At 39.5% G+C, this 27,947-nt stretch overlaps 1 protein-coding gene across 1 annotated transcript in view; it reads left to right on the top strand.

Annotated features, from left to right (window-relative positions):
- Positions 1-27,947, top strand: part of UBAC2 (UBA domain containing 2) — a 90,371-nt gene that overhangs the window by 45,364 nt on the left and 17,060 nt on the right. Inside the window, exons 5-7 of the mRNA XM_080363415.1 lie at positions 9,953-10,076; positions 11,967-12,014; positions 26,650-26,895. Of these exons, the coding sequence (XP_080219541.1) occupies positions 9,953-10,076; positions 11,967-12,014; positions 26,650-26,895 (418 nt within the window). The remainder of the gene's footprint in view (positions 1-9,952; positions 10,077-11,966; positions 12,015-26,649; positions 26,896-27,947) is intronic.

Genomic DNA, 27,947 nt, shown 5'->3' with positions numbered 1-27,947 from the left:
GTTTACTCTTGCACATTGTTTTCAAGAGTGATTACGTGAGTCTTTTGTGGGAGGGGTAGATTTTTTCAAGTGCTTAAAAAAAAAACCCTTGTTGTATGCTGGTCTTGATTTGCTGCCTACTGTTTTATAGGATGTGAAAGCATCTATTTTTAATCCCTTTACAATTAGTCTGTTCAAAGAACGTAATCAGAAACTACCCTCCCATCTCCCCTCCGAAGTTATGCATTACTGACTTTCATAGAAGGGACTTTACCCAGGGGTTTACTTGACTAATTGTTGACCGACTGAAATTCCTGAGTTTAAACTTTGTTTATATGCCATTTGCATTGTAAAATAGCTTAAATTTAGTTCACAGCAAAGAGCTGTGTGATCAGTACGCTCTTTAGAACTGCTTCTTACCGATCAGATCTGACACAGCACAAGAAAACCTCAGAACTGAGCATACTGAGGTGCTGTGTAAAAACAGGCATCTCGACAGCCCGTGTACATTCCCAGCACTGTTTAGCGTCGTAATGATGAGGCTTTACAGAAATGCTCTTTGAATATATATGAGGGAGTTGAAGAACTCCGGAGGTTTCGGAGATTAATGAGGATGTGTGCCTTTGTAAGCTGTTTACTGCATTTTGAGCTAAGATAGCAATAATAATGATTATACACATGTAAGGTAAATACATTACAGATTTTTAAAACACAAATCTGGTTCCCCTAAAATGATATTGATAAGAATGGATGGTCAGGGAACGGGAAGGGAATGGGATGTCAAATTGTGAGGTAACCTGTTGCTGGAATAACCTTTTTTTCTGGCTAAAGGACGTTGATTGAAGAGTTAAATTGTGTGTTTGTTAAGAGGGTTTTGGAGATCAGAGATAGATGGAAAGTCCTGTTTGTTTGCTGTTAGAGGCTGTGGTTGAGAGCTACCTGGGATTTTCCCTGAAAACTCATACTGATCCTTCGTGACTGCAAAGGACTATTTATCTGTAAAGCAGCCTCATTTAGTGGCCTGATTTTAAAGAAGTAGGAACAATGATGCTGGTTTTGGCGGGTCCGACCTGTGCCGGGGGTGGACTGGCTCTTTGGCAACGCGAGAGCTGTGTTCACAGCACAAGGGTTTGCTGGAGGTGTGCAGAGATACCATCTCACCTAACACGGCCATCTCACCAGAAAGCCTAAAGTAAATGCAGATCTAGTGACAAAGTTGAACTTTACTAAATGTACCTTGCCTTATGAGAAGTGGGTTTTGCTATAGCAGAATGAAGTAGAGCCTTGTGAGCTGCTTTCTGTGCCTACTTGGAGCATTTAGTTGGCACTGTACGCTGATTTTTCTGGTCCTGAACCCCCAGCGCAGACATGGCTTGATTCCCCTTCAATGCCAGGGAGCTGAAGGGCTCAATCTAGGACTTTCAGCCCCTCAGTTTTTATGGGGTGTTTATCTTCTAACGTCAGATGCAGAAAGTCTTTGAGAGAATTTACTGGTCTTATTCCCGACTTTTTCCTTTCTTGGTTTTGAATTATTTTTTAATTATTCAGATTGTCACAGAGTAGCATCTCTTTAAATGAAGTAATGAGAACTGAAGAGTGTTTTAAAGAAAATGTCACAGTGAACTTGCTTCATATGTACACAGAGTAATACTGCAATGTGTTCCCTCTCCAGCAGCAAAATTATGTAGTAGAAATGGTAAAATTTGAGATTTACAGGCATGTAGTAGTCTTTGCTCAAGGGCTAATATTAGTACTGCACCTACATCATAAAGGAAATGTTTCTTTCAGAATAATCCTACCATTATAAAATGATGCCAGTGTGTTTCCTGCTCTGATCTGATAAAATATTATCTTCCTTTGATTAAGATACATTACTAGATTGTCCCTTTTGAGTCACACTGATGTATTAGCTACCAGTACAACATGATGTGATGTTAATTGCTTGAGTGAACTGATACAGGTTGCATTTTTTCACTTGCTATTTATCCTTTTAGCTATCTGGTTTTTTGTTCTTACACAGCTGCTGTTTCTCTAATATCTGCTTGACTGTCCCAGGATTTGAACATTCAAACCAAGAAATGGCTTGTGTCAAAAACTGATAAATGTTTGGTTTTACCATTTGTGTAAAAAAGCTTACTGGTTTGCTTTGGCATGCAGGAGAGCAACGTGTAAATTAATATACTAATTTGTTGCTGTGGATTTGGTGACATCAAAGCAATGAAGTTAATATTTTGACCAGTATGTTATGATGCCTATGATGATTTATTTTCTGTCTGCTTACTTAGTCCCTACTCTATTTGAGCAGTTTACAAATGGTACTGGTTTTAGCTTTACAATTCCATAGCTAGAGAGCTACTACCCAAGGTATGAAATGACTTCTGAATTACACAGAGTGTTTATGGATCAACCAGAAATTGAATCCAGCCTGCCAGTTTGTTAACTGCAAAACTGCCCTTCCTTCCAAAACTAACTCAATTTCTTGGGAAACAGGTCAGGTGTCTAGAACTAACCCATAGCTGAATCCTGTCTTTTTTTGTGGACAAACACGATTTCTCAAGTGGCCTGAGTTAGAGGCACAGTAAGTGATGACTCACCAGTGAGTCATGGTAACTGCACAGGCCAAATAGAATGTGCTGGCTTAATCTAGTTGAAGAACTAGAGATTAAACACCCAAATTAAATGAACTTGGGACACTAAAAATTTCAATACAGCTGTTGAACTGTACCTCCTCCACAAAATACTTCTCCATCTGAGTCCTTTCACCATTTCCTCATGCCTCCATATGTCTTCTGCCTCACTCCAGTGGCTGTGCTAGATTTAGTTCAGTATGGGATTTACTGGGAGCCTCTGCTTCTTATAAACTGTTCAGAAACTCTGCAATATCTAGTTGACATTAATGATAAATAGTTGTCCCTGTCAATTGTGGTGCAGGGTTTGGTCAGCAATTTCTATGATTTCATCTGTGTCTCCATACTTAGGCCCTCATGAATGACAGCATGCTAATCATATATTAAATAAATGGCAAGGAATTGGAGTTTCAAAAATATGTATCTTTGTAGTGCTATAAGCTGAATAATTCTTTGATGGTCTGCAGTAATTGCTTCTTTGAGGGCAGTATATAGTGAATGCCTGACTAAAGAAATTTTATATTGTATATTGCAGCAGGCGGGTAGAATAGAAATAGTCAAGTACTGTTACATCAGCTTTGCACAGCAAAGGTTTAGAGGAGATAAGGTGAACTGATCTCTTTAGAAGAAGCTAAAGGATAATTATTATATATGTTATCTCATTAATGATGAATAAATGAAAACTGAAATTGGAAGAAAGATTCTAGCCAGTAGAAGAGGAAAGGTCTGGATTAGCTCACCAATGGGAAGGGGGAAAGGAACTTGAAACTTCTTGACAATGGAGCTGAGCAGTTTATGGAATAAATTGTTGAATAAACTTGGCATTAAAAACGAAAGCTTTTGTTAGGAGAGGTAGATGTCTGACTTCTGTCTTCAAAAGGAGATTGTAAAGCGTTTGGTCGGTTTGTTGGTTGGTTTCGTATTTTAACGACTGCAAAGTTGCAGTGATTCTGCTGAGATGTCCAAGAACGGGAGGAACTTTTCCCTCAAGTTTTGTCTTGGGTGTTTTGGGGTATTTTGGTTTGTTGTTTGGTTGGTTTGTGGCTTTTTGTTTTTATTTTCCCACTTTCTTCCTGCATTCCTGTGAAATATTGGCAGTTAGAAACATGAATATCGGGTAACGTCCCCTAATGGTTTTAATGCTATCGAGAGGCCTCAGGCACGGGGGTGTCCTGCTCATGTGTAGCAAAGGGCTTGGGTGCAATAGGTGGTTTCTTTGAGTCCTGGGCTCCACCAGGCAGAGGATCCCAACTATCAAGCGTGGTTGAATTCCAGGGAGTTACCTAATTTTGAGGAATGTAGCCTGTAGGAGCGCAGAGCAGTGAAGGAACTTGGCAACTTGAATTACAAGCACACCGTTTGCGTGCTCTGTGTTATCTGCAGCTGCTTTTATAACTGATATTTTTAGTCCTCAAAAAAAATATGTGGTGGTGGATTTGTCAGGTTAATGTTTTTACAAAGAATTTAAATGAAGAAAAATACAACACCACAGTTACTAAGTGTAGTGAGTCATTCTGAATAAAATAACAGGATATTTCTGCAAATTTAATCCCACAGAACTTCCATTGACAACAGCACATGTTTTTGCAGAAGTAACATTTAGCTTTTTACCCATTTGTCCATGCATTGTAGAACCTTTTTTTCTGTATTTTATGCACATATTTACTAATGTTACAATGTTTTCTTTTAATCTCCATTTAATATTCACCTTTTAAACTTTAAGTAGCCTGTTTCTCTTGTGAGAAGTACTTGCCTCTGATCTTTCTTCTCTACCAGTAGTTTCTACATCTCTGGCTTATTTTTTTCAAAGTTGTTTTTTCTTCAGGTTGTTTTTTTCTATGTGCAAAAACAATCTCATCTCTTTATACTATGTAAAATGTTCCCATCTGGTCTGCTGTGTTTCTTTCTCACGGCAAATGTTGAAATTTAACATGCTCTTCGAAATGAGGGTATGATTGTTGTAGAACCTGCTATTACAGTACAACTTCTGAATGGACATGGTGTCTATACAGAGGGTTCAAACTCTAGAATTTAATTTTTCAGGTTTTAGCATTTTCTGATTTGTCTGAAAATTTTATTTTCTAACCCACATAGCTGCAATTAACTTCCTAAACATGAAGTGGGCAAAAACTCAGTTTAAAGTCAGCACGTATTTGTGTCTATGGCCCTTCTTTGCATACAGATATCTCAAGTTTCTAGTATAAGTTAATCATGGCACTTGAAAGGACATTCCTGGTATTCGCATAATATAATGAACAAGGGGCCAGGACAAAGGTATCTGGAAGAGGAGAGAAGGTAGAGGAAAGGAGATTAAAAGGGATGAAGGGAAAAGCAAAAATAAGATGAAAAGAGAAAAGTGAAGGAAACCCCTGCAGTGATTATGAGCTTCAGAAAGAAGGCCTTGGTTATTTACAGAGTAAAAGAGTAGCGTAGGTTTGACAGGACCTCTGGCAGTCATCTAGTTCAAACCTGGGTTCGAAGCACGGCCAACAAAAAGAGGTCACAGAGATACAAGAACAGGCTGTATCTCTGAGAATGTAGGTTCTAGCTCTGGGCAACCTGGTACTGGACCATCATTACCCCCTAGCTGGACTTGTTCCAGTATGTCAATGCTTTTCTTGAAGTGAGGAGCCCAAAAGTGGACACAGTGATTCAGATTCAGGCTCAGAAGTGCTGAACAATCATGTCTCCTGGCCCAGTGACCACATGTATTTGTGTCTATGGCCTTTCTTCGCATACAGATAATGCAGCCGTGTATGTGACTGGCCTTTCCTGCAAAGGCAAACTGCTGATTGACATCCAATGGATTCTCCAGCTCCTTGTCTGCAAATCTTTCTAGCTTGCTTATACCATTGTGAAGGGTTATTCCAACCCAGGTGGAAGACTCTGCGGTTGCTTTTGTTGAACTCCGTAAAGTTCTTGTCAACCCATTTCTCCAGCCTGTCAAAGACTATCTGAATGCAGCCCTGCTCTCCAAAGTATTAACTGCTCCATCCAATTTTATGTCATTCCCCAACTTGCTGAGAGTGCACTCTGTCCCATCACCCAGGTTGTTCATAAAGACAATAAATAGCGTTGGCCCCAGTGTGGATCCCTGAGGGAAGCTGCAAGTAACTGGCAGCTGCTTGGACTTTGTGCTGCTCATCAGAACCCTTTGAGTCCAGCCATGCAGCCAGTTTCCCTTCAGTCTGCTTATCCAGTCCACATCTCCTGAGTTTTTCTTCAAGGACACAAGAGGAGGCTGAGTCAAAGTCCATCCTGAAGTCAGAGCGTACAACAATCACTGCCTTCCCCTTCCTTGTCCACAGTGCCAGAGTCACCCTTGGTAAAGCGATATGGTAATGGCTTCTGGGAGATTTGCTCTGTAACTTTCTGAGGGACAGAGCTGAGGCTTGCAGCTACCTGAATCCTTGCCGTTCTTAAAGATGAGTGTGACATTGGCATTTTTCCAGTTATGAGGAACCTGCCCTGATCCACGCAATGTTTCGTCTCCTTCAGTGCCCTGAGGAGCATCCCATCTTGTCCTGTTGACTCCTGTATGGCCAGTTGGGCTCAAGAGCTTCCTGACTGTCCTCCTTTGCAGCAAGTGTTGTTGCTCCAGTCCCACAGGGACCTGGGAGCCCAGAAGGCAAAACTAACCAGTAAAAACTGAAGCAAAAAAAAGGCACTGGGTACCTTGTCTTTTTCTGTGTCCTTTGTCACTAGGTCCCTTTTTCCACCAGGCAGGGGGTCCACATTTTCCTTAGCCATCCTTGTGTTGTCCCTTACTGTGTCAGTCATATTCTAGTGTTGTTTCATAGATAACTCCTCTGAAAGACCTTCTGTAGATCAGCAGCATCTCAGAATAGGTATTATAAAATAAGGCATGAATAATGCATGGAAAATTCTGAAGGCAACATAAAAGGTTAATTGAAATTTTCCAAGTACAGAATTATACAATGAAGGTTGAGGGCAAAAGTTTAAAATTAATAGGAACCAATTTTTACACAGTGGATTCACCTGTACAAATGAGTTTCACAAAATATTTTGGAGGGCACTAGTTTTGACATTTTAAAAAAAGATACCTGAATGGGTATTTGTCTAATGCATATTTACACGAGGTATGAACATTGTCTAAAAAACCCCAAAAGTGATGTCTTTGGAGGCGCACATCTGTGGTGCCCATCAACTTACTGTTTTAGGACAAAAGGTCTATCACTATGTTTCCTCTAGATTGTCAGGTACCGAGCAGCATCGGACAACTGGACTTTGAATTACACGGATCACTATCCCATATGGGGGTGGTGCTTTCTGTGGTCTCTGTTGACACTAACTGTGAATATTAACATTTAAGGAACCTTTTACCTTTCTCTAATCTCTTTTTAAAATACACTTGCAGTTATGGGAAATTCCTTTTTGTACTTTCCCATCTTATGACTGAGCACACTTTTGCATGTAAAATGTCTGTGTCTGAGTCACTGTTTATCACAGGAGGAATAAAACCTGAAAAGCATGCCACAGTTTTGATACTCTCTCAGGTCATTTGGTAAGAGTAGAAGTAAATAATTGAAAATTACTTTGCTAAAAAGGGAAAAGATTTTGCTTTTTTGTTCTCTCTTCACTTATAAAACCTGATTTACTTCAGTGAATGTTGTCTACAATAGAAGCACTTCTAATGAAGGATTATTTTTGTGTGACACTCTTATAGCTATGTCTATCGACTCCTCCAACTTAAATAACTTGAATTTATTCTGAGAATGTGTTGTGTGTCTCTTTTGGTTTTCTAAGAAGGACTATATGCAAAATTGAACATTTTTCAGTAGTTCCTGAGTTAGCATTCTCTAGACATTCAAGTGCATCTGACTGTGTTAAACGGATGGTACTAAGAATGTTTCTGTAATTAAAGTGCATTTAAGTCCTCAGTGAGGAAGCTTTTCAGTAAGCTGAACTTCAAATACAACAAACAAAATTATAATGAAATGCTCTTAAGTCACAGCCCATTAAATGCGTAAAAATAATATTTGAAGGGTTTTTTTCATGGCCGTGGGTGTCGCATTTGGCAGTTATTCAGGAAATGTGGGGTTTAGTATTCAGACCATCATTTCATGTAGTATTACTCCTATCCATACATCAGGGGTGTCAAACTCATTTTCAGTGGGGGCCACATCAGCCTGCCGGTTGCCTTCAAAGGGCCGGATGTAATTTTAGGACTGGATAAATGTAGGAGTAGTTACATTTTACGTCAATTAATAACACAACATTCAGATCTTGCCAACTGTTCTTGGCATTTAGCTCTGCACTTCAGTTTTGAGGTGCTTCCTGTTCCCTCTTTTCCTTTCAAGTTTCAGGCCTGAAAACTGTTGATTAGAGTTACCGTTCGAGACTTAGATCACATAAGGACTGACTTTTAAAACATTTGTACACAGTGTAATTTTTGCCATGTCTTAAATACATTGAATCTTTAATGTCAGAACACTGCTCACTGCAGAAGAGAAAGTCCTCTGATCTTGATCTTCTGTAATTATAACATCTTCGGGGAATGGAAAGTCCTTTACTAGTATTTTTACATTTTACATACATGTAAGTACTCTACGTTTATCCAGTCCTAAAATTACATCCGGCCCTTTGAAGGCGACCGCCAGGCTGATATGGCCCCCGGTGAAAATGAGTTTGACACCCCTGCCATAGTTCCTCCAGAAGGAAAATGTATTTTTCAGTGAACACTTCAAGTTATTTGGGTCCTGGTTTGTGCTGTTGGCAGAATTCCCGCTGTGCATCATAGTAAGATCCCTTTCGTGTAAAGGCCCATGGAAACTGCAACTGTTGAAAGCTTTCAGAACCTGCTGGGCAGTGAAAAATCCCCCGCTGCAGTGTCCCACGCCTGTTGGACACACGGCAGCTCCAAACCATGGGCGAGGGTTCAGCTGGGGGACACGTGCCCTTTGCAGGTGCCCCCGCTTCCTGCTGCCTGCAGGTCACTGCCACTGCGGCTCTGCCAGTGCGACGGGCCATTTCTACCCTGAAGTGACTTCTTTTTATTTCCCCTCCTCCATCTTAGGAAATATTTTTCTTGTAGAATCTCCTATATCCATGCTTTTGGCATTGATTCTGCTGTGGCCTTGCCTGTTGTTTATAATATATGGTTTAGTTTTCTGGGTGTTTTGAGAGGAACACAGGCTTTGTATCTGCCCTGCAGAGGAGGGACACGAAGCTGGTTGAGGGGTCTGGGGCACAAGTGTGATGAGGAGCGGCTGAGGGTACTGGGGCTGTTTAACCTGGAGAAAAGGAGGCTGAGAGGAGACCTTATCACCCTCTACAGCTACCTGGAAGGAGGTTGTAGCATGGAGGAGATTGGTCTCTTCTCCCAAGTAACGAGCGATAGGACAAGGGGAAATGGCCTCAAGTTGCGCCAGGGAAGGTTTAGATTGGATATTAGGAACAATTTCTTCACAGAAAGGGTTGTCAGGCATTGGAACAGGCTGCCCAGGGAAGTGGTGGAGTCACCATCCCTGGAGGCGTTAAAAAGACACGTAGATGAGGTTCTTAGGGACATGGTTTAGTGCCAGAGTTAGGTTGACAGTTGGACTCTATGATCTTAAGGGTCTTTTCCAGCCAAAATGATTCTGTGATTTTATATGGATGAAATGCACTGTTGTGTGTTCACAAGTTTAATCAAGCTATCTGGTCATTGTAAAAGGTGCTTGGGTGTTAAATTCTACGAAACTTCTTCCAATTAGGATTTAGAAATTGAATAAATATCTTGTGCTGTGATTAAGGTGAGGACCCTAAGAAAGTTAGTTATTTGTAGGGCCGTGGCAAAGGGAAATTAAACCAAATGGTCAATATTCTCATCTTAGATACTGCAGTCTATTGGCAATCCTCTAACACCTTAAACATAAGTGAATATGAAGCTTAACTTGATAGGTGAAGTGGTTTCCATGACCTTTAGGGACAGGTATAACCTTTACCATTTGTGCACTTGGATTAAAGTGGTTTTGTTCTGCTGCAGGAGACAATGGCTGTTCTTTGTGTGTATTATGTATTACAGAAGCAGTCTGCTATTAGGCTAAATATGTTGTCTTCTCTCCTACCTCCAGTCCTAAACATCTGGAAATATGATGCTTTTGTTCACCTATTTCTTCTTTACAAGGATATTTGCCAAAGACTAGCAGTTCATTATTTGCTAATTAATCTGTTATCCTGAATGCCACAACTTGCCTGATAATTACTTCCCAAGAAAGACCTTTGTTCACAAGGTGGTAATATATTTTGATTGTTATGTACTTAGGATTAATTACTTTTTATTCTTTTACACTACTGTTGCCAGTATCATTCTTATTAACCATCTGTATCTTTTCTTTTTGCAGTTTGGGTCCTGTGTTTGCTCTGTTTGTACCATTTTATTCCTCCATTCCAAGAGTGCAGGTGACACAAGTATTAGGCCATTTTTCTATCACAAACAAGACACTGGTCTATATATTGGGTTTACAGGTATGGTGTGTACTTGCTTGTTCATTTTTTAATGAATTACTGATGTCATAGTATTTCTGTATGTTCATCTATGAATTTTGATGCTTCCATGAGTATAATTTTATGTATGTTTAGCTAGTGACTGTCTCATCAACTAAAATATTGAAAAATGTGTTGCTAGTATACATTTCTATATGCTGAAGTGGTGGGCAAATGATCTGTTCTTCTCTTGTCTTCTTCTGTCTTGATTCTCTTACACAGGAAAATATAATAGTAAATTCTGCAAATTTTTTTGGTCAGTGAAATGAACTAGATGAAAATAGATGAAAACAGAACCTGATGCTAAGGCATATGTATCTTTCTCCTTTCTGATTTGCTTGTATTCTTGATTTTGTTTGTTTTCCCCTTATTAGAGCTCAAACAAAGCTATAGAATACTGTATTTTTCTATGGTAAGGCTGTCAGTAAATAATCAAGATTTTGTCTGAATTCCACTTCTATATAAATTAATATTGTTTGTATATCGAGCATTACCATGTGACAGGTAATTTAAAATACTTGAATGTAGAGCACAGCAATATAATGTAGTATTATGTTACATATGAGTGGAAAAAAAGAGGTACTTGGTACAGAAAGGCAAAAAACCCCAATAGCCTAGAAATGAGTATCCACTCATGTCACGACCTGAATTATGAAACAGGAGACGTGCAAACTTATGAGAAATTGTACTAATTTTTATATATTCCAGAGACTCTAAAATAGCTCTAAGACTAGCAACGGAAAGCACCATGGTTATATGAAGTGTGGTAGACAGCATTTTAGAATGAATGATCAGTTTCAGCATATTGACTTGTGCTCCATGTGAACATTTCATTGATTCAGTGTGCTCTTCAGCCTTTGGATGTCTTCAGTTTCTGCTTCAGCACCTTGTTTTCTCGATCTTTCAGAAATCTTATTTCCTCTCTTGTGAAACCATCAATACCTTTGTTATTCCAGTCTTTGGGAAAGCCCTGATTTGTCTGAGCTCTTTCCCATCGTGTCCTTTGCCTTTTGCTTTCACACACACCTCTGACACAGAGCGCTGCTGTTCCTGGTCGCTGTATCTTTGCTGCATCTCTCCCAGCTGCGTACAGAAACGCTGCTGCTATCACACAAATGCTGTGGGAAAAAATCATTTGCCTCCTCTTCGTTTGTAAACTCTACTCTTATCTCAAGTCACTTTTTCCGTAGTCAGAAGTCTAGAGGGAAGGTGTTCTCATGATTCAGTCAGCATCGTGCAGAACGAACTTAGTAACGAGTATCAGTCTTAATTTTCAGCCCATTTTTCCAGTTGGTAATAACCTTCTCCAGGTGATTAATCACTTACTTTACTAGAAATGGTGGGCTGCCTTGTTGGCTCATCATGATTTTTCGTTTAAGTTCACTCTGACCTTTTCTGTGATTTCACATCAACAAATGTGCCAATGGATGAGAACTTGATGTCTTCAATTTTGATGCTCAAGCTTAGTCTCTCCATGACTGCACATCAGAGTGCTTCACTTACACTGCCTGACTGGCTTGGAACTCTTCTCCTGTCACTGCTGAGTCATTTCCTTCGCTTCAGTCTGTCTTTCAGACTTGTTTTTCTGTGCAGCCTATAACTGACATCCTGTTATACTTAGTATGCTATATGAAAATAAAATGTATTGTTCTATAGAAGGAGAACAATTGTTGGATCCCTGTGTTTTTTCCACTTACGCTGCTTCTGGAATACATCTTTTATTAATGTTAAGCTGAATTTTCAGAGAAAGAAACGTCTGACTTTTCCCTTGTTATGATAAGTACATAGCCAATTATAATATTGCAGCATAGTAGCTCAGACAACAACAGCTATGTAAAATTAAAATTTTAAATCACTGCTTTTGTCTTCTAGCTCTTAACCTCTGGTTCCTACATCTGGATTTTAGCCTTAAGTGGACTGGTAAGTCTTACTATTTTAAAAATTGTCTGTTGCTTAGTATACAATCAGTGCAGTATATTTGGACTCAAAAAGAACAGGAAACAGTGACTCATGTTTTTATTTTTAATGATAAGTAGAGAGTTTTCATCTTTAACTTCCAAAGGTGTAAAGCGCTGGCTGTCTGGTGATAAACGGACAGACAACAAAAGTCATGGTTAATATTTACAGGCTGCCACTGCTTTCTGACCCCCTGAAATTAATTTTACTGCCATGGATATAGCTTTAGACCCATAACTATAAATGGGACTATTGAGGAAATGGTAGAAATATTTACCCTATTTTTTCCCCAGTTTTCAGCGAGCCTCAAGGTTTTATTCTAGGAAGCAGATTTTAACAACTTTGCTGTGAGGATTTTTCATGTTTTGCTGGTCTCCTAGGACACCTGTGTTATAGCTGTTTCTCACTATGGTAATGGCAGTGAGGGTGCAAAATCACTTTCTTCACGCCAGTCAGATAAAGTCGGTGTGGTCTGTCCTTAGCACTTAGTGCTAAAACAGATTGTACTAAATCTTCCAGATTGTTAGATACTGGTAAGCTTTTTTTAAAAGTTTTACCAATTTATAAATTAGGAGCTCAGACTCAGATTTCTCAGCCCAAAATATTGTCAGCTTTCAAACAGTGAAAGTGTCACCTCTTCCAGAGAAACTCAAGTTCGTGCAACCTTAAGAAGAACTTAAATAGTACCCTTGCTATTTAGAACCTACTAATTTGAATTTGTATTGATCTCAGAGGGAAATGCCAGTGGACACTTCATGCTTTACTGCTATAACTCAGTAGTTTGGTCTCTTACCATTTGCATTGACTGTTCCAAAATATTCTGTGAGCTCACAGGGCAACTAACAGGAGTGACAGAGCAGTAAATAGTGCAGTTTGCTCAGCAATTTGGTCTGACCATAAATGTCAATTAAAACAGTGCGAGTAACAAACCGAATTTCTCTCTCCTGGAGATCAGCCCAGGCCTCAGTGCCTGCCTGAGGATCTGTGACTTCCTCCAAATGCTCTGCCCTTCCTGTTGCTCTTCTGGCTCTTTTAATAGCCCTTCCTTTTGAACAGGTGTTCATTAGAGAGGGAAGGAAAGGAAACTCCCTCTTTCCTGGTGACAGGAACTGTATGGGCCTACAAGAAAGACAGGACAGACTTTTTACCAAGGCCTGTAGTGACAGGACAAGGGGCAACACTTTCAAACTAAAACAGGATAGATTCAGACTAGATATAAGGGAAAATTTTTTTTACAATGAGAGCAGTAAAACACTGGCACAGGATACCCAGAGAGGTGGTAGATGCCCCATCCCTGGAGACATTCAGGTCCAGCCTGGATGGGGCTCTGAGCAACCTGATCTAGTTGCAGATGTCCCTGCTCATTGCAGGGGAGTTGAACTAGATGACCTTTGAAGGCCCCTTCCAAACCAAACTATTCTATGTATACTTGGTTATAAGTATGTGTGTGTATATATATTATACACACTTATTTATATATGTCAGAAAGACTTACAAAGAACAGCTAAAATATTTTTTTCGTATTATATTATGCAGTTCTTATTTTAATTCTCTTTTTATGTACAGTTTTATACAGCTGTATAATGCAACTTTCTTAGGATTCTTTTTCATAAATACCCTTTTTTTAATTGCAGGTTGACAGTATGTTTTACACAGGTGCAAGTCCATAGGAATAAATTGAACTTTCTCTGTGTTATGGAAATGCTTAAAAAATCATTTGAAGTTTTCATATTGTTTCAGTCAGCATTAATTAAGCCATCATCAATGATGATGTGTTTTCAGTCTCATTTTTTCTGCAGCAAGCTGGGAGCTGCACTCTACTGTTTTGTACTAAGTGCAATTTGGAAAGAAGTTCATGTTACGAATTTCAGCACTTTTTTTGCCGTGCATATCTGTCACACTTCTGTGAATAAGAAGTCCCTTTTTCTCCTCTGTTAGAAATTATAATTTGGTACCTTTTGAGAAAACTTGATAAATGAGTAAAGTTTCACAGTGTGTTAAATAATCTGAAGAGGGATATGAAATACAGTGAAGGCACCTTTTAGTAGTACAAGTGTAGATATTTTATAACATATATGTACAACTACAGAAATATGTAGGTTGTCAAATCAATGTTAAGTCATTCCCACAACCTATATATTTTTTAACTTCTTAGTGTTCTTGACGTTTTCTAACATACTGCATCTTTGGTGAATCAAATTTTTGTGTATTCGTACAAAAAGGCTGAGTAAATGCATAAGCAGCAAGTCAGCTAGGTGTGATATTTAGTCAGTAGTTCATTGCCTGCTGGACACTTCACTTTCTGTATTTTTAGCTCTAAAGATCGCTGAGACACTCATATGACTGTACATGATGCTGTTCTGCAATTCATCTTTTGTAGCACTTCTGCTTATGTGGAGCGTTAACATGTGGACGGTGCCGGCATGATTTCTGAATTGTCAGTTTCCACTTTCTCTTCACCATCTTCCCCATTTAGGCTTATTCAAATTCTCACAATCTATATTATAACATTTAATGAACTCTCTTAGACCAAACAGGAGATGACTTTCCAGGTAGAAGATGTGGCACTGGAGACAGATTTTTGTGTTAGTCCTTGCTAATGCTGCTGGACTTTCCTGTGAATTCCAGGCAGGGTATAGAGCAACTGGGAACTGTACCGCCTTGAGTTCTTGTTTTCAGTGGTTTTGATCATCACAGAAACGTGTTTGTGTGTGCGTATGTGCTTGCGTGTGTGTGTGAGCCTGTGTATGCCAGCAGGCATTGATGTCATGTGCCTGGTGACAGGGAATTCTAGACAATTTGTGGTTTGACACTGGGTTGTTCTCAGTTGCGGAGATTACAGCACATGTTTTGTTATTGGAATACAAAAAGTCTGCTGTGTCTGTCTTTGCCATAAGGTATCTCTTCCTAGGTCTCTGATTTTGAATCAACATAGGAATACAGACTTGAAGGCAGGTTTTTTACTCTCCAGATGAAACTAGAGTACCTCTCAGTCATCATTCTTTCAGTATGTCATTGTAATTCCAGTTGCTGCTATGTTGTGTAAAACATGCTGTTTAAATACATGATGCTTATTTACAAAGAAGGGAGAATTTAAGAAGCAGACTGTAAACAAATTCACCAGTCTGATATTATCAGTAACCTACAATGTTGTTCTTCTTAGAATTTATGAGACTAATTTAGTTTCTTGTGATCTATTTTACCAGGAGTATACCATACTTGGTACATACAGTCCAGATTTGTTTCTTATGATAAGAGGTTTTTTACGTCATAGAATTAGGAAACTTCATATAGAGATGCAGATGTGTCATGAAAGTCATATAACCTATTTCCATTTGCCTTTAGCCAGAAACTCTTTCAATAGTTGTTTACAGAAGTGCTTCCATACAATGCGTATTGCTGAATGTAGTAAAGGCCAGAAACAGTTTCTCTACCTATTTCTTTTTTTGTTTAAAATGGTTAAAACACCTTAGAAAATGGTATCCGCTTGAATGTTTTGTTGGACACATATATATCAACACATCTTCTCTCCCTTTTTTCGACCCCTTGAAAATCTCTTGGGTTCTCAGCATACATTTGTCATTGCTATACTCTTGCTGGACTGAAATTTGAGGAGCATGTCAGGGCTCACTCAGTCATAGCTACAGCAAACCTGCTGCAAGAAGTAAGCTCAGGTTGGTACCAGCTGATGAGATATGTACACTGAGACACGCAGTTCCCTGCACTCACTAGTATCATGTCTTCATACAGATCTCATGCCAGGGTTTCTGTTAACCAGGGAGCTAGGGCTATATTTCTTCAGGGAAAGGTATTTTTCAGGCCCTTTCTGTGATTTTACTGTTTTAGACTCTTTTCTTCTTATCTAGTATCATTTGTTTATTTCTTTGCAAGGTGATCTGCATTGCATAAAGTTCGACATTTGGAATATCCCAAGTCTTCTGTGAGCTGCCTTGAATTTGGGTAGAGTTCAGTTCAAACCATCAGCAAGTTTGCTGATGACACTCAGCTGGGAGGAGTGGCTGACACGCCAGAAGGCTGTGCTGCCATCCAGCGAGACCTGGACAGGCTGGAGAGTTGGATGGGGAAAAATTTAATGAAATATAACACGGGCAAGTGTAGAGTCCTGCATCTGGGCAGGAACAACCCCAGGTTCCAGCATAAGTTGGGGAACGACCTGTTAGAGAGCAGCATAGGGGAAAGGGACCTGGGGGTCCTGGTAGAGAGCAGGATGACCATGAGCCAGCACTGTGCCCTTGTGGCCAGGAAGGCCAATGGCATCCTGGGGTGTATTACAAGGAGGGTGGTTAGTAGGTCCAGAGAGGTTTTCCTTCCCCTCTACTCTGCCCTGGTGAGACCACACCTGGAATATTGTGTCCAGTTCTGGGCCCCTCAGTTCCAGAAGGACAGGGAACTGCTGGAGAGAGTCCAATGCAGGGCAACAAAGATGATTAAGGGAGTGGAGCATCTCCCTTATGAGGAAAGGCTGAGGGAGCTGGGTCTCTTTAGCTTGGGGAAGAGGAGACTGAGGGGTGACCTCATTAATGTTTATAAATATGTAAAGGGTGAGTGTCACGAGGATGGAGCCAGGCTCTTCTTAGTGACAACCAACAGTAGGACAAGGGGTAATGGGTACAAACTGGAACACAAGAGGTTCCACTTAAAAATGAGGAGAAACTTCTTCTCAGTGAGGGTGCCAGAGCACTGGAACAGGCTGCCCAGGGAGGTTGTGGAGTCTCCTTCTCTGGAGACATTCAAAACCCACCTGGACACATTCCTGTGTGACCTCATCTAGGCGTTCCTGCTCCAGCAGGGAGATTGGACTGGATGATCTTTTGAGGTCCCTTCCAATCCCTGACATTCTGTGATTCTGTGAAACTGAAACTGCCTTAACTTCACAAATGCTGAAGTTTCTAAAACCTTGTTTACTTTGCAGATTTTACTAAGCCAAATGCAACAACCTGCTGCATTGTTTCGGTGCTATACCGTGATTTGCTTTTCTCAGATTGTATAAAAAGTTGGGCTTCTTGTAGTCTAGATGTTGAAAAGCTGTAGAGAATCTGTAATTTAGAGCATGTACTTTAAAGGCTTAAGGTTAAGACAAAGTTCAGACAGTGTTCAGTGCTTGGTTATAATTTCAGTTCTGATTTTTGAGTGCTTTAGTTCTTCATAATTTTGAAGTTGCTAACTTGGTTTCACATAGACTACACATATCTGTTGTTAAATGCTTAGGTTTGTACTTTGGATTGTTTCGAGTTCTGTTTGTTAAGAACTTTATTCATCCTTTCTGTTTGTTATTCATTCGGCTGAGGTGTTTCTCTATAGCCAATTCCTGTCCTTTAGGATCGCCATGTATAGGATAAGAAGTGATTGGGCTGGGGAATGAAATATTTAACCAGACTTAAGCGTTTTTTTAGTTCTTGTCTTGAAAATAACATTATATAGTTAATATCCAATCGTATCTAAGAATCACTGACTTTCTTGCTGTTGTTTTTCCTTTTCCACATCTTTCTGAAGTGATTTTGAACAATCCTTAATGAATTATTTTTGTTGTTTAAAAAAATGCCTTGAAGTGAATGCAGAAGCATTTGTGTTACTGCACAGTGCAGTATTCACACTTAAAATATCATCCCTTCTTCATACTTAAAATTAGTATTAAATATGTGTGGAATTTCTTGAAGAGAATTGTTGATCAGAGCCAGATAACATAGTATGCAGTTACTTCCACATTCACATCCTGCCATGTGTTCCTCTTCATCCTCCAGTTAGTCTGGGCATCCTCCAGTCATTCACGTTTAGTCTTATATAGATCTTGAGTCAATGTCAAGGTATGATATTCCTTGAATTCTCTGTAATTGTTTAATTATAAATAGTGACTCAGGTAAACCTAATTACATCTAGATAAATGTCTTGTGGTAGTGCTTTGCTGACATGGAAGAGTCAGTCAACTAGGACTGAGTTTGGATAATTTAAAAAATATATGAAAGCTATGCATTAATTGTTTTATGCTGTTGATCTATAACTAGGCAACATTTTAATTGTAGTTAATAAAGTTAATTATTTGCAATAACTGAAATAACATTTTTAGTTCGTGGTTTTAAAGTTGGAATTATGCAAAGGTATAGTGAAGCCAAAACTTATTAGAAGTATGAAATTTAAATAGAACAATATTAAGAAGTAATTAAGTGGTCTGTTGCTGTTTTGAATATTGTTATTATGTGAAGTAAAATCTAGTGCACTCAACATTAATAACGCTTTAAAAAAACCTCTCATTGCTGTAGTATTTTTTCATCTTGAGCTTTTTTTCACCCCAATGCCTGGTAACCGACTGCTTCACAGTGCATTTCTGACTTGAAAAAATGACACAAAAGGAGGATATCCCTAAGGGTATCTTTTAAACAGTTTTATAAATATATTGTAGCCTTCTCATTGATTTTTTTTCTTTTTTAAGTTTAAGTCTATAGTTTTGTGGAAGCATTGGGTAATCACAGCAGGACATATTTTTTTATAATTTTCAGTAGCAAGAAACATAATTTTTAGAAGAAATAACTGAAGAAAATTTAAATAAATCCAAGACCGCTGATTATTTAGAGGTTTCCTGGTCGTGTCCTGTCTTTAATCACAACTGGTATTTGAGCCTTTGGGTTTGCAACTGGTTTGCAACCAGTGAGCCTGTTTGGAGCTGGAACTGCCGCTGTCTGTTCAGCTAAGGCTGACCGTACACGCCAGGTGCAGTGGCCCAAAACATCATTTTCAGTGTCATTGACCACACCATCAAGAAATCCCATTAAACATCCCATGGGCGTTGCTCTGGAGGTCTGCTGGGCTGCTCTGCCAACTTCATGAGCTGGGCTTTCTAGCTCAGGCCTGAGCACCACACTAGGACACTTGCATGGGTCCTGTTTTGCCTGTCAGCAGAGGTCCTATATACACATCTACCCATGTCACAAAGTGCTACACAGGTCTTTATTCTGTAGTTGCATCATATCACACATTACTTTGGATTCTGTTCTAAAAACTGCAACAAAAGGATTTACCATATTAAAAATATGAATAAAAATATTGACCAGAATACAGTTTTAAGACCTGATATTCAAATTAAACACTAAAATACAAATTAAACACAAAAATAAACACTAATCCTTTTTGAATTGTATGGATAACCACAGCTCTTTTTCAAGAACGTTTGTAAAGACACAGAAAGTATTACCCCCACTTTTGTTTTCTTTTTTCTTCTTGTCAGTGTTTCCTGAAGTCCCAGCTCAAGGAGTCAGGAGTTTTTGGGGAATGTCAGCTTTCCTAGTAGTAGAATAAGCTTTTAATCCTTGTGCAAACTACTACTTCAAAATCAAAATAACATCCCAAAGGCTTAGAAATCATAAAGCAAATTAAAAAAAAAACAAAAACAACAAAAAAACAAAACACCAAAAAAACCCCACCCACCCAATAAAAAACCCCACGACAAATAAAAAAAAAAGCAACAAAAACTAATGCTGAAAACTCATTGTGATTTTAAGACAATCTAGCTAGTCCCTTTTTGGAACTTGAGTTGCGATTTCTAAATATTTGACATTAATTTTACTGTATATATATCAGAAGTGTTGCTAATACTAGTGAGACTATTCACTTATTTAAAAATCTGCATGTGCTGAAGTATTTTCCTAAATGAAAATACATATTTTATGTGTAACCAGTGTAGCTCCCCCTTGCTGATAGTGCTTCCCACTAGAGACCTGGTAGTAAGACAGTTCATAGAGTCACTGAGGTTGACATCTAGTCCAGTGCCCTTCTCAAGCAGGGCCACCCAGAGCCATGTCCTGATGTCTTTTGAATATCTCCAAGGATGGAGACTCTGCCACCTCCCTGGGCAGCCTCAGCACATGGGTTGTGAAGTGCACAGCCAGAAATAAGAAATGGAAAAGCAACAGAAGAACAGAGATTAGGGAATGAAAAAAGCAGCATTGTCTGTTTGTCTGTCCGAACTTTAGGGCAGGTGCAGATACCCTTACCTAAGCTAACAGATATGCTGAATCCCACCCAAAACTCATATGAGGTATCTGCACGTGGGCAATAGTCAATGTTCAGTTGACTGACTGTAGTGTGCTTAATTTGAGATCACAGAACCACAGAATGTCAGGGATTGGAAGGGACCTGGAAAGATCATCCAGTCCAATCCCCCTGCTGGAGCAGGAACACCTAGATGAGGTTACACAGGAATGTGTCCAGGTGGGTTTTGAATGTCTCCAGAGAAGGAGACTCCACAACCCCCCTGGGCAGCCTGTTCCAGTGCTCTGGCACCCTCACTGAGAAGAAGTTTCTTCTCACATTTAGGTGGAACCTCCTATGTTCCAGTTTGTACCCATTGCCCCTTGTCCTATCATTGGTTGTCACCGAGAAGAGCCTGGCTCCATCCTCATGACACTCACCCTTTACATATTTATAAACATGAATGAGGTCACCCCTCAGTCTCCTCCAAGCTAAAAGTCTCTATGTACTACTGACTATTGACTTGATCTTCTCTGTGGTGGGAGCTTAGGCACCTTGCTCATGTCAACTGACGAAGCTGACAACACTCCTACATCAATTAAAGCATCTGAGAAGAAAACTGTTGATTCATCTGTCATACAGGGGATGTTAATGTGGAAGTGAGACTGTAACTATTTGAGAGAGATGTAGATATTACCAGATATTTCTTCTTCCTAGAAGAAGGAGAACGTAGTGGGAAAGGAGGAGAGAAGGTAATAACTCGTCAGAAGATACTTTCTCTTCTACATGCACAGCTGCCGAGATCCCGTAGAAAAATGGCTTTTAGTTTTCAGTTTGAATTTCGCTTCGGAGTTTTCAGTTTCTCTCTCAGCTCTGAGGAAGAGTTTGTGTGCCCACAGTCTGGTCTTCTTGTCAGCTCTGCCAGCTGGTTCAGTAAAAGGTAGATTGCTTCTCTCAAGCTTGTCTGGCCTGTACCTGTACACCGTCATGGCTGCAATGGTACCATTGTTTAGAGAGGGAAGCCATGAGAGTAATTCACCTCTGTGTGTGTTATACTTTGGAGGCCTCTGCCATAGGATGAGTCACATCTTAGCAGTGCCCATTTGTTGACTATGAAACCAACTTTAAACAACCAGCTCACACGTAGGCTTGTAAAATACAGATGTCTACATTTGGGCTGATAAATCCAATCATGTTCTCTTATGTAAAGAGGTTTGGTTAACAATACGATGATGATCACCTGCAGAGCTCTAGCAGAGACCTAAGAGAACCTGTCCTTAGGCCACAAGTGCAAGTTCAGTGTAGATGTACTGTGCTGAAATGGCCGTACAATCATGCTTGTGCATACACAGAGAATGACTGACATCTAGTAATGGTTGCCTCTGACCAATGAAGACTGCATTGAGGGACTCTGAAGAAAATAATATCTGGAAAATTTATGAGCCCAGTCAACAGAGAAGGAAATTGAAGAGAATTATTATTATTATTATTATTATTATTATTATCTTATTTTTCTGTCAAGCTAGCTATTGCAAAAAGCTGTTTATAGCCTTAGCGGATATTTCCACAAAGAAAACCCAAACAAAACAATCTGTCGTGGTACAGTTACACTGCAGACTATCACTGCAAGTTGAAAATGCATGCGTAGTGATTGTGTTTGTTGTGTGGTTTTCACACGATCTCTCTCGGTTTGATAAATGTTTTTTTCTACTGGAGTTAAGTAAAGAATCCCAACACAAACTTTAACCTCTTGTTTTGATTCTAGTTGTATACAATTCAGAGCATAGAATCATATAATTGTTTTGATTGGAAGAGGGCCTCAGGATCATCGAGTCCAACCATAACCTCACTCTGGCACTAAACCATGCCCCTAAGAACCTCGTCTAAATGCCTTTTAAACACCTCCAGGGATGGTGACTCCACCACTGCCCTGGGCAGCCTGTTCCAGTGCTTCACAAACCTTTCCATGAAGAATTTTTTTCCTTAAATAAATAAATAAAATACTGCGGTTAAAGCAGATAAAATAGGTATAAAATCATCACTTCATCTTAAGAATACTACTGTTTGCTTTCAGTTTGTTGATATCTGAAAATAACAGTCTTCAATACATATAATGAATATATTGAAATTATTCAGAACAAAATAATTGAGTATTTGCTGACATATAATTCTGTCAAGTTCTCAACATTAGGCAAAACAATTTTCAGTGTCTACTGTGGTTTTTTGTTTGATATCCTTTTTTAATGTTAATCAAGTACAGTGGTTTTAAATATCTCCATAAGTAGTGGAGCATATTTATCATGTAAAATATTGAGGAGCTTCCATGTTTGGTTTACCTAATGCAAAAGAGAAACTAGAGCTACTTCCTTTTTCTAAAAAGTGTATGACTTTGGAGGGACATGAGGGAAGGGGAGAGGAAGTTGGGCTTTCTACAGGGGTGAGGAGAGGTTAGGAAACTTTGTGTGAAGGACCAGTACTAAGCTGTGATCTTAAGAAACTGAGAAAATGTAAGCACACTTTTTTCCTGCAGCACGCCAGACAAATGCCAGCATACCTCGTTTCCTCTACTTAGCATTTTGTATATGATATGATATTGTGGATGAGGTTGTAGGATATGATGGTGTGACCATCAGAAAACGACTAAGATGCCTTTTATTATTATGTTGCCAGCCAGAAATTCTCCATTCTACCAGTGTGAACTTAACTGCAGCATCTTTCTGTGGTGATTTTTCAGAGCCTAAGATACTCTGGTGACTCATCTATTTGGGGGAGGTAGCCCTTTAACCTGATGTATAGTGTTGAAGCTGGGATATAATGAGTTCACCTTGTCTTCATTGGGTAAAAAAAAGTTGGTTTACTTTTTTAAACACTAGAAATTCACTACATGTCTGTAACAAAAATGGTGTAAAAAAATTACTTTATACTTTGTCAAAGCTTGTTTTCTTAAAAAAAACAACCAAACAAACATATATATATATCAAGTTCTGCATATGAACCAGCCATAGAGGAAGTTCTTTGGAAATACTTGACATTAAGATGGGTGCATGACACTAAACCAGACTGAATCACGAGACTATTTTAACTACAAATGTCTCCATTCTTGGTTTATTGGAAATATGCAAATAGATGTCTCTTCCTCACCAGATGAAACGTCTTGAAAATTTGTTAAAACCGAGCACAGCATTTAAAGTTTATTATATTTCTATCTAATAGCTTTGTAACTGGAGTAGTAAATTAAGGGAAAGAGGAAGGGGAATGGCACTGAAATCCTGAGGGATGTGGAGGTGACAAGGTGAATTGCCAGTGTACCCTTGATGCTCTTCATGGCTGAGTCTGTCCCTCCATCCATTTGCACTTGTGAAACCTGCAGCCTCACACAACAGCTCTGAACAATTACTGGTCCACAGTTAGTTTCTTGGCGACTCTGTAGAAGGTACACTGCTAGTCCCACACAGTTTTGTCTTGTTCCTTCACCAGGTGCTTTTTATTTTAGATTTTACTGTGAAGTTTATATTGTCAAACCTCTCAACTTCCTGGTCTGTGAGCACAGAAGTCCACACATTTGGGTTCTGCAATGAGTTCCTGTCAAAGGCAGGACAAGGAGGGGCCAGGACAGGGGTCTCCTGTTGAGGAGCAGCAAGGAGAGAGGAGACAGCCCCTTTCAAGTGGTGCCTTGGCTATAGAGACCAGGAAAACTGCTCCAGTGAGCTCAGTAAAGCTAGGAAGGCAGGTAAGAGCCACGTGCGTGAGTCTCACAGGCAGTGCTAAATGACACTCTCCGTTATAGCAGTGTCCATAAATGTTTAGCCTTATAAAGCCTTTTCTTCTGATTAAATGCTCAAGAATTAGTTGTTCTCTACAGCTACCTGAAAGGAGGTTGTAATGAGATGAGTCTCAGTCTCTTTGCCCAAATAGGACAAGAGGAAACGGCCTCAAGGTGCACCAGGAGAGGTTCAGATTGGATATTAGGAAAAAATTCTTTATGGAAAAGGTTGTCAGGCATTGGAACAGGCTGCCCAGGGAAGTGGTGGAGTCACCATCCCTGGAGGTGTTTAAGAGACGTGTAGACATGGCACTTAGGGACACGGCTTAGCAGTGCATTTGGCAGTGCTAGGTTGACAGTTGGACTCGATGATCTTAAGGGTCTTTTGCAACCTAAACAATTCTTTGATTCTATGACTAGCTGCCTCTACTTAGAAAAATATGAGAATGCTTTTATTGTACAACTACTAGTTGGTGCTTGCAGGACACTTTCCCTTCTGAGACAAACAAGTCCCAGAGTATTGACACTAAAGACACGCTGCTGCTGTCTCTTTGCTGTATTTTCTATCTTGAATTGATAAGAGTGATTCTGTTTGTGGTTAATGTGTTCAGGCATGTGGCAAGATTTGTTATACGTTCAGGGAGATGTAGATTTTCCCATCACCGCTTGCTTTGTTTTGTTCTTGTGACTTTTTGAACCCGTTCAAGATTTACGGTGCTCTGACTGAAAACATTAGATCTTGACAAAGGCCTGTAGGTGATAAGAGTGGCAGAGCTGGGGAGCTGGGAGGGACGTTTGGAAGAAATGGGGGAATACTGGTGTGGTGTTGGACAAAGTAGTGTGAGCAGGAGCCCCTTCCCTGCCTGGTTACACCAGTGCAACCACGAATGCAAAATTCCTGGGACCAAAGAGGGGGACTGGCTCTACAGCCTAACCATACAGGGTGGGAGGAAGATAATTTGTGGGTTCTGGTGCTGCTTGTGCATTTTGCGTCTAAGAAATCATCAGATTAAATGTATACATAATATTTGCAACCTGGTTCAATAATTTTTGCTCCCCAAAAAATTACCGACAATGTAGGTTTTCTTGAGTGAGGAGCCTGTGTATGTAGCTCTCTTGGCACGAGGTGGTCACCTTCTGAGGGACCTTCTTGCTAGGGAGATGCCTCAAATACTACATACAAGAAGTAGATTAATTGTAGAAGTTATATGAATTTTCTGTCACTGATTCTTTGGCAATTATAGTTCTAGCTTAGTTTCCAGCTGATGTGCGCGAGTTTTGGTCGTGGGCTTACAGTCATCTGGAACAGTTTCACTAGAGCTGAGGGAAGGAATTTCTGAGGTCATGAAGAAGCTTCTGTTCCAGTGCCCTGTCATTTCTAAAGTCTGATCACAACTTTTCTTTGAATATATGATTTTTTTTTTGTTATAGGTAGCCTTCACTTTAATGCCAGAGATTATGGCTTTCCTCTTATCCCATCCCATTTACCTCGTTCCTCATAGCATGAAAAGTTTGAAAGGGGATAAGAGTAGTTTAAAACTGCGTTTGGTGTTAAATCCAACCCGGAGAGCAGTCCTAAAATGAAAGTTGAATAAAATGAAAATCAGTGTTTCCCAAAGCAGAATGTATTTTTGGTAAAAGTCTCATTATCTCACTTGGATAATTAAAAATAACCTTGTGAATGATCTGAAAAATATCCCCTTCCCAAAAAATGTTGCATTTTCTTATACCATCTCCCTTTGTATATGTAGCAATGCATTTAGTATGTTTAAACAAATGTCAGTAAGAGAAAATAAATATTCCCAAATAAATAACTGAGATGTGGCGTTTCTACATTGCTTCTAGTGTAATCACATTGTTTGGGTACATTTACAGATTTTGGGGTGTTCATATCTCTTCCTGTTCATTTCACTCTGTTGTCATAGCATCATTCTTGTGGCATAACAGACAATAAATAGTCACAAATACTGAAATGTGGCATAAAGCAGAATGCAGACTGGGAGTTTGTGCAAGAACTTGGGCCTTCCTGCTGGACCACTTTGGGCTCAAGTACTTCAGAATGGTTGGGTGTTGACTGTAGATCATTTAATGGGACACAGGGATTTCAGTTGCTCCTCCTGAATCTGAAATACAGTTGAGCCCCAAGGCAAGCACGAGTGTGAACGCAGGGAATGGGGTTTTTTCTTACAGATGGGAGAAACGCATCACAAAGCCTGTCTTTTTCAGCATCACAGTTTTTAATTAACTGAGTTTTGAACCTTTGTTGTTTTGGTTTTTTTTTTTTTCCTAGAAGGTAGATGGAATCCCTTTGGAATAAGTCCGTGCATAGTCTTAGATTTAACTTCAAATTAGATATTTTGCGTTTGTTTTTACTAGAAGGAGAGACTTGGGTAGTGAGGGCAGAAGCCTTAAGTGGGTTGTTTTTTGAAGTGTGTTTACAATGGTTCAGCATCCTCAGGGCAGCCTTAATCAGCTCAGGTCAGCATGCAGCGTACCCTGACCAGTTCCTTTCCTAGAAATGAAAATTTTGTTTGAATTTTCACCTGTTTGAGAAACGGTTGCATGGTTTGGGCTTCAGTTGTGAAACAAACAAAAAACCCCAAGCAGCTTTGTGAGTCATAGGCGATGCAGTACACAGATTTTAAAAAGTAATAGTCTGTAGTTGTGAGGAAGTTGGAGGTAAAGAAATCCCCTGTTCTTTGACTCTTGACTGAGAACTCTGGGTAAATACAATAAAAAGTGCTGTAAAAAAAGAAAGACCAACTGCTGTCAGTAGCTAAATACAAAGTAAATTTGGTGTATTTGAGTTGGGTTTGTTTGTTTTTTCTTTTAACTTTTCATTTTCGGTTTTAGGTTTCTGGGATTTGCTACAATAACAGTATATTAAAAGTTCATCGAATTCTTTGTGTACCCAGCTGGGTAGCAAAGATATTTTCTTGGACTCTTGAACCAATCTTCTCATCTGCGGAACCAACGAATGAAGTTCGAGTGGGAATGGGAGCAACAGTTGACATCCAGAGGCAGCAGAGAATGGAGCTACTGGATCGTCAAATCATGATGTCTCAGGTTGCCCAAATGAGGCGGCAAAGGCAGCAGCAGGTATTGATATACATTCTGTAAGGATTATGTTAAATTATGGATAAAATATATTCTTGACTCATGTATCTTCTGTGGTTCCTGTTTCTTAAAAATAGGTATTTCTTTATTCTTCTCAATTGATCTTTCATACACTGTTGTACTTCTGATAGCCATGTGGGTGTTTATGTAGCTTTGTATGATAAAACTGTTTCACAAGCAGTAGGCAGAATGTTAGACAATCCTGTAAGCAAATCAGTACTTCTCGCATTCTTTCACCAAAAATGTGGCTGAAAGGTAAAGTGGTTGCCTCTCGGTGGTCTTTAATAGGAGCCATTGTGGAAAGTTAGGAAGTCAAAATGCTCCTTACTCTTCTGAGTATTTGTGTGGTTAGCATCCTTCTCAGAGAGGCTGAAAATTGTCTACATAACTCCCTTGTTTGCAGATGTGCTCTGAATAAGGTTGCTTCTTTTAAGAAAGTGCAGCAATTATATTCTCCGACTTTCTTACACAGATAAACCACAGGGGTTTCCTCTTTGCCACATTTGATGCCCTTGTTTTATTTGTTTATTGAATAAAATAGCAGAGCCTTTTTATTTTCTCTGTTTTAGTCAAACCAGCAAATGCAGATATTCGCATAATTGGTGTTATAGGGCAGTAGAACAAGGCAGATGGTGTCTCAATTCACTCATTCCTGTATCTTACATATATGGGTTACTAATCCATCAAACCTAACATACAACACAGGCCTTGGGTTGCTCTATGTGAACATAAACTGCTCATAATTTAATTGCAGCCTGGCAATTTGATGTCTTTTCTGAGTTTCCGCTGTCTGAAACACCACTCTGTACTGATACACAAGTTCTCTCTGGGTTCAAACTAGTGTAGTGCAAGTAGCTGTAGCTGCGTTACCATTAATATGTTAATATGAGGTGTGATGGCACAAAGCTTTGTCCAACAACTGGACTATGAATCTTTTTTCCAGTCCCTGATAACATGATTCCGTTTTCCATGATTTCTCAACACTTCAGTCTGATGGCATCGTTCTGCAGGTGGAAAGATCCTAATCTATGTTT

This window comes from Nesoenas mayeri (assembly GCF_963082525.1).
Source record: "Nesoenas mayeri genome assembly, chromosome: 1".
NCBI classification, from domain to species: Eukaryota; Metazoa; Chordata; class Aves; order Columbiformes; family Columbidae; genus Nesoenas; species Nesoenas mayeri.
Note: the sequence above shows the minus strand (reverse complement) of the source record. Positions and strands in the feature narration are given on the sequence as shown.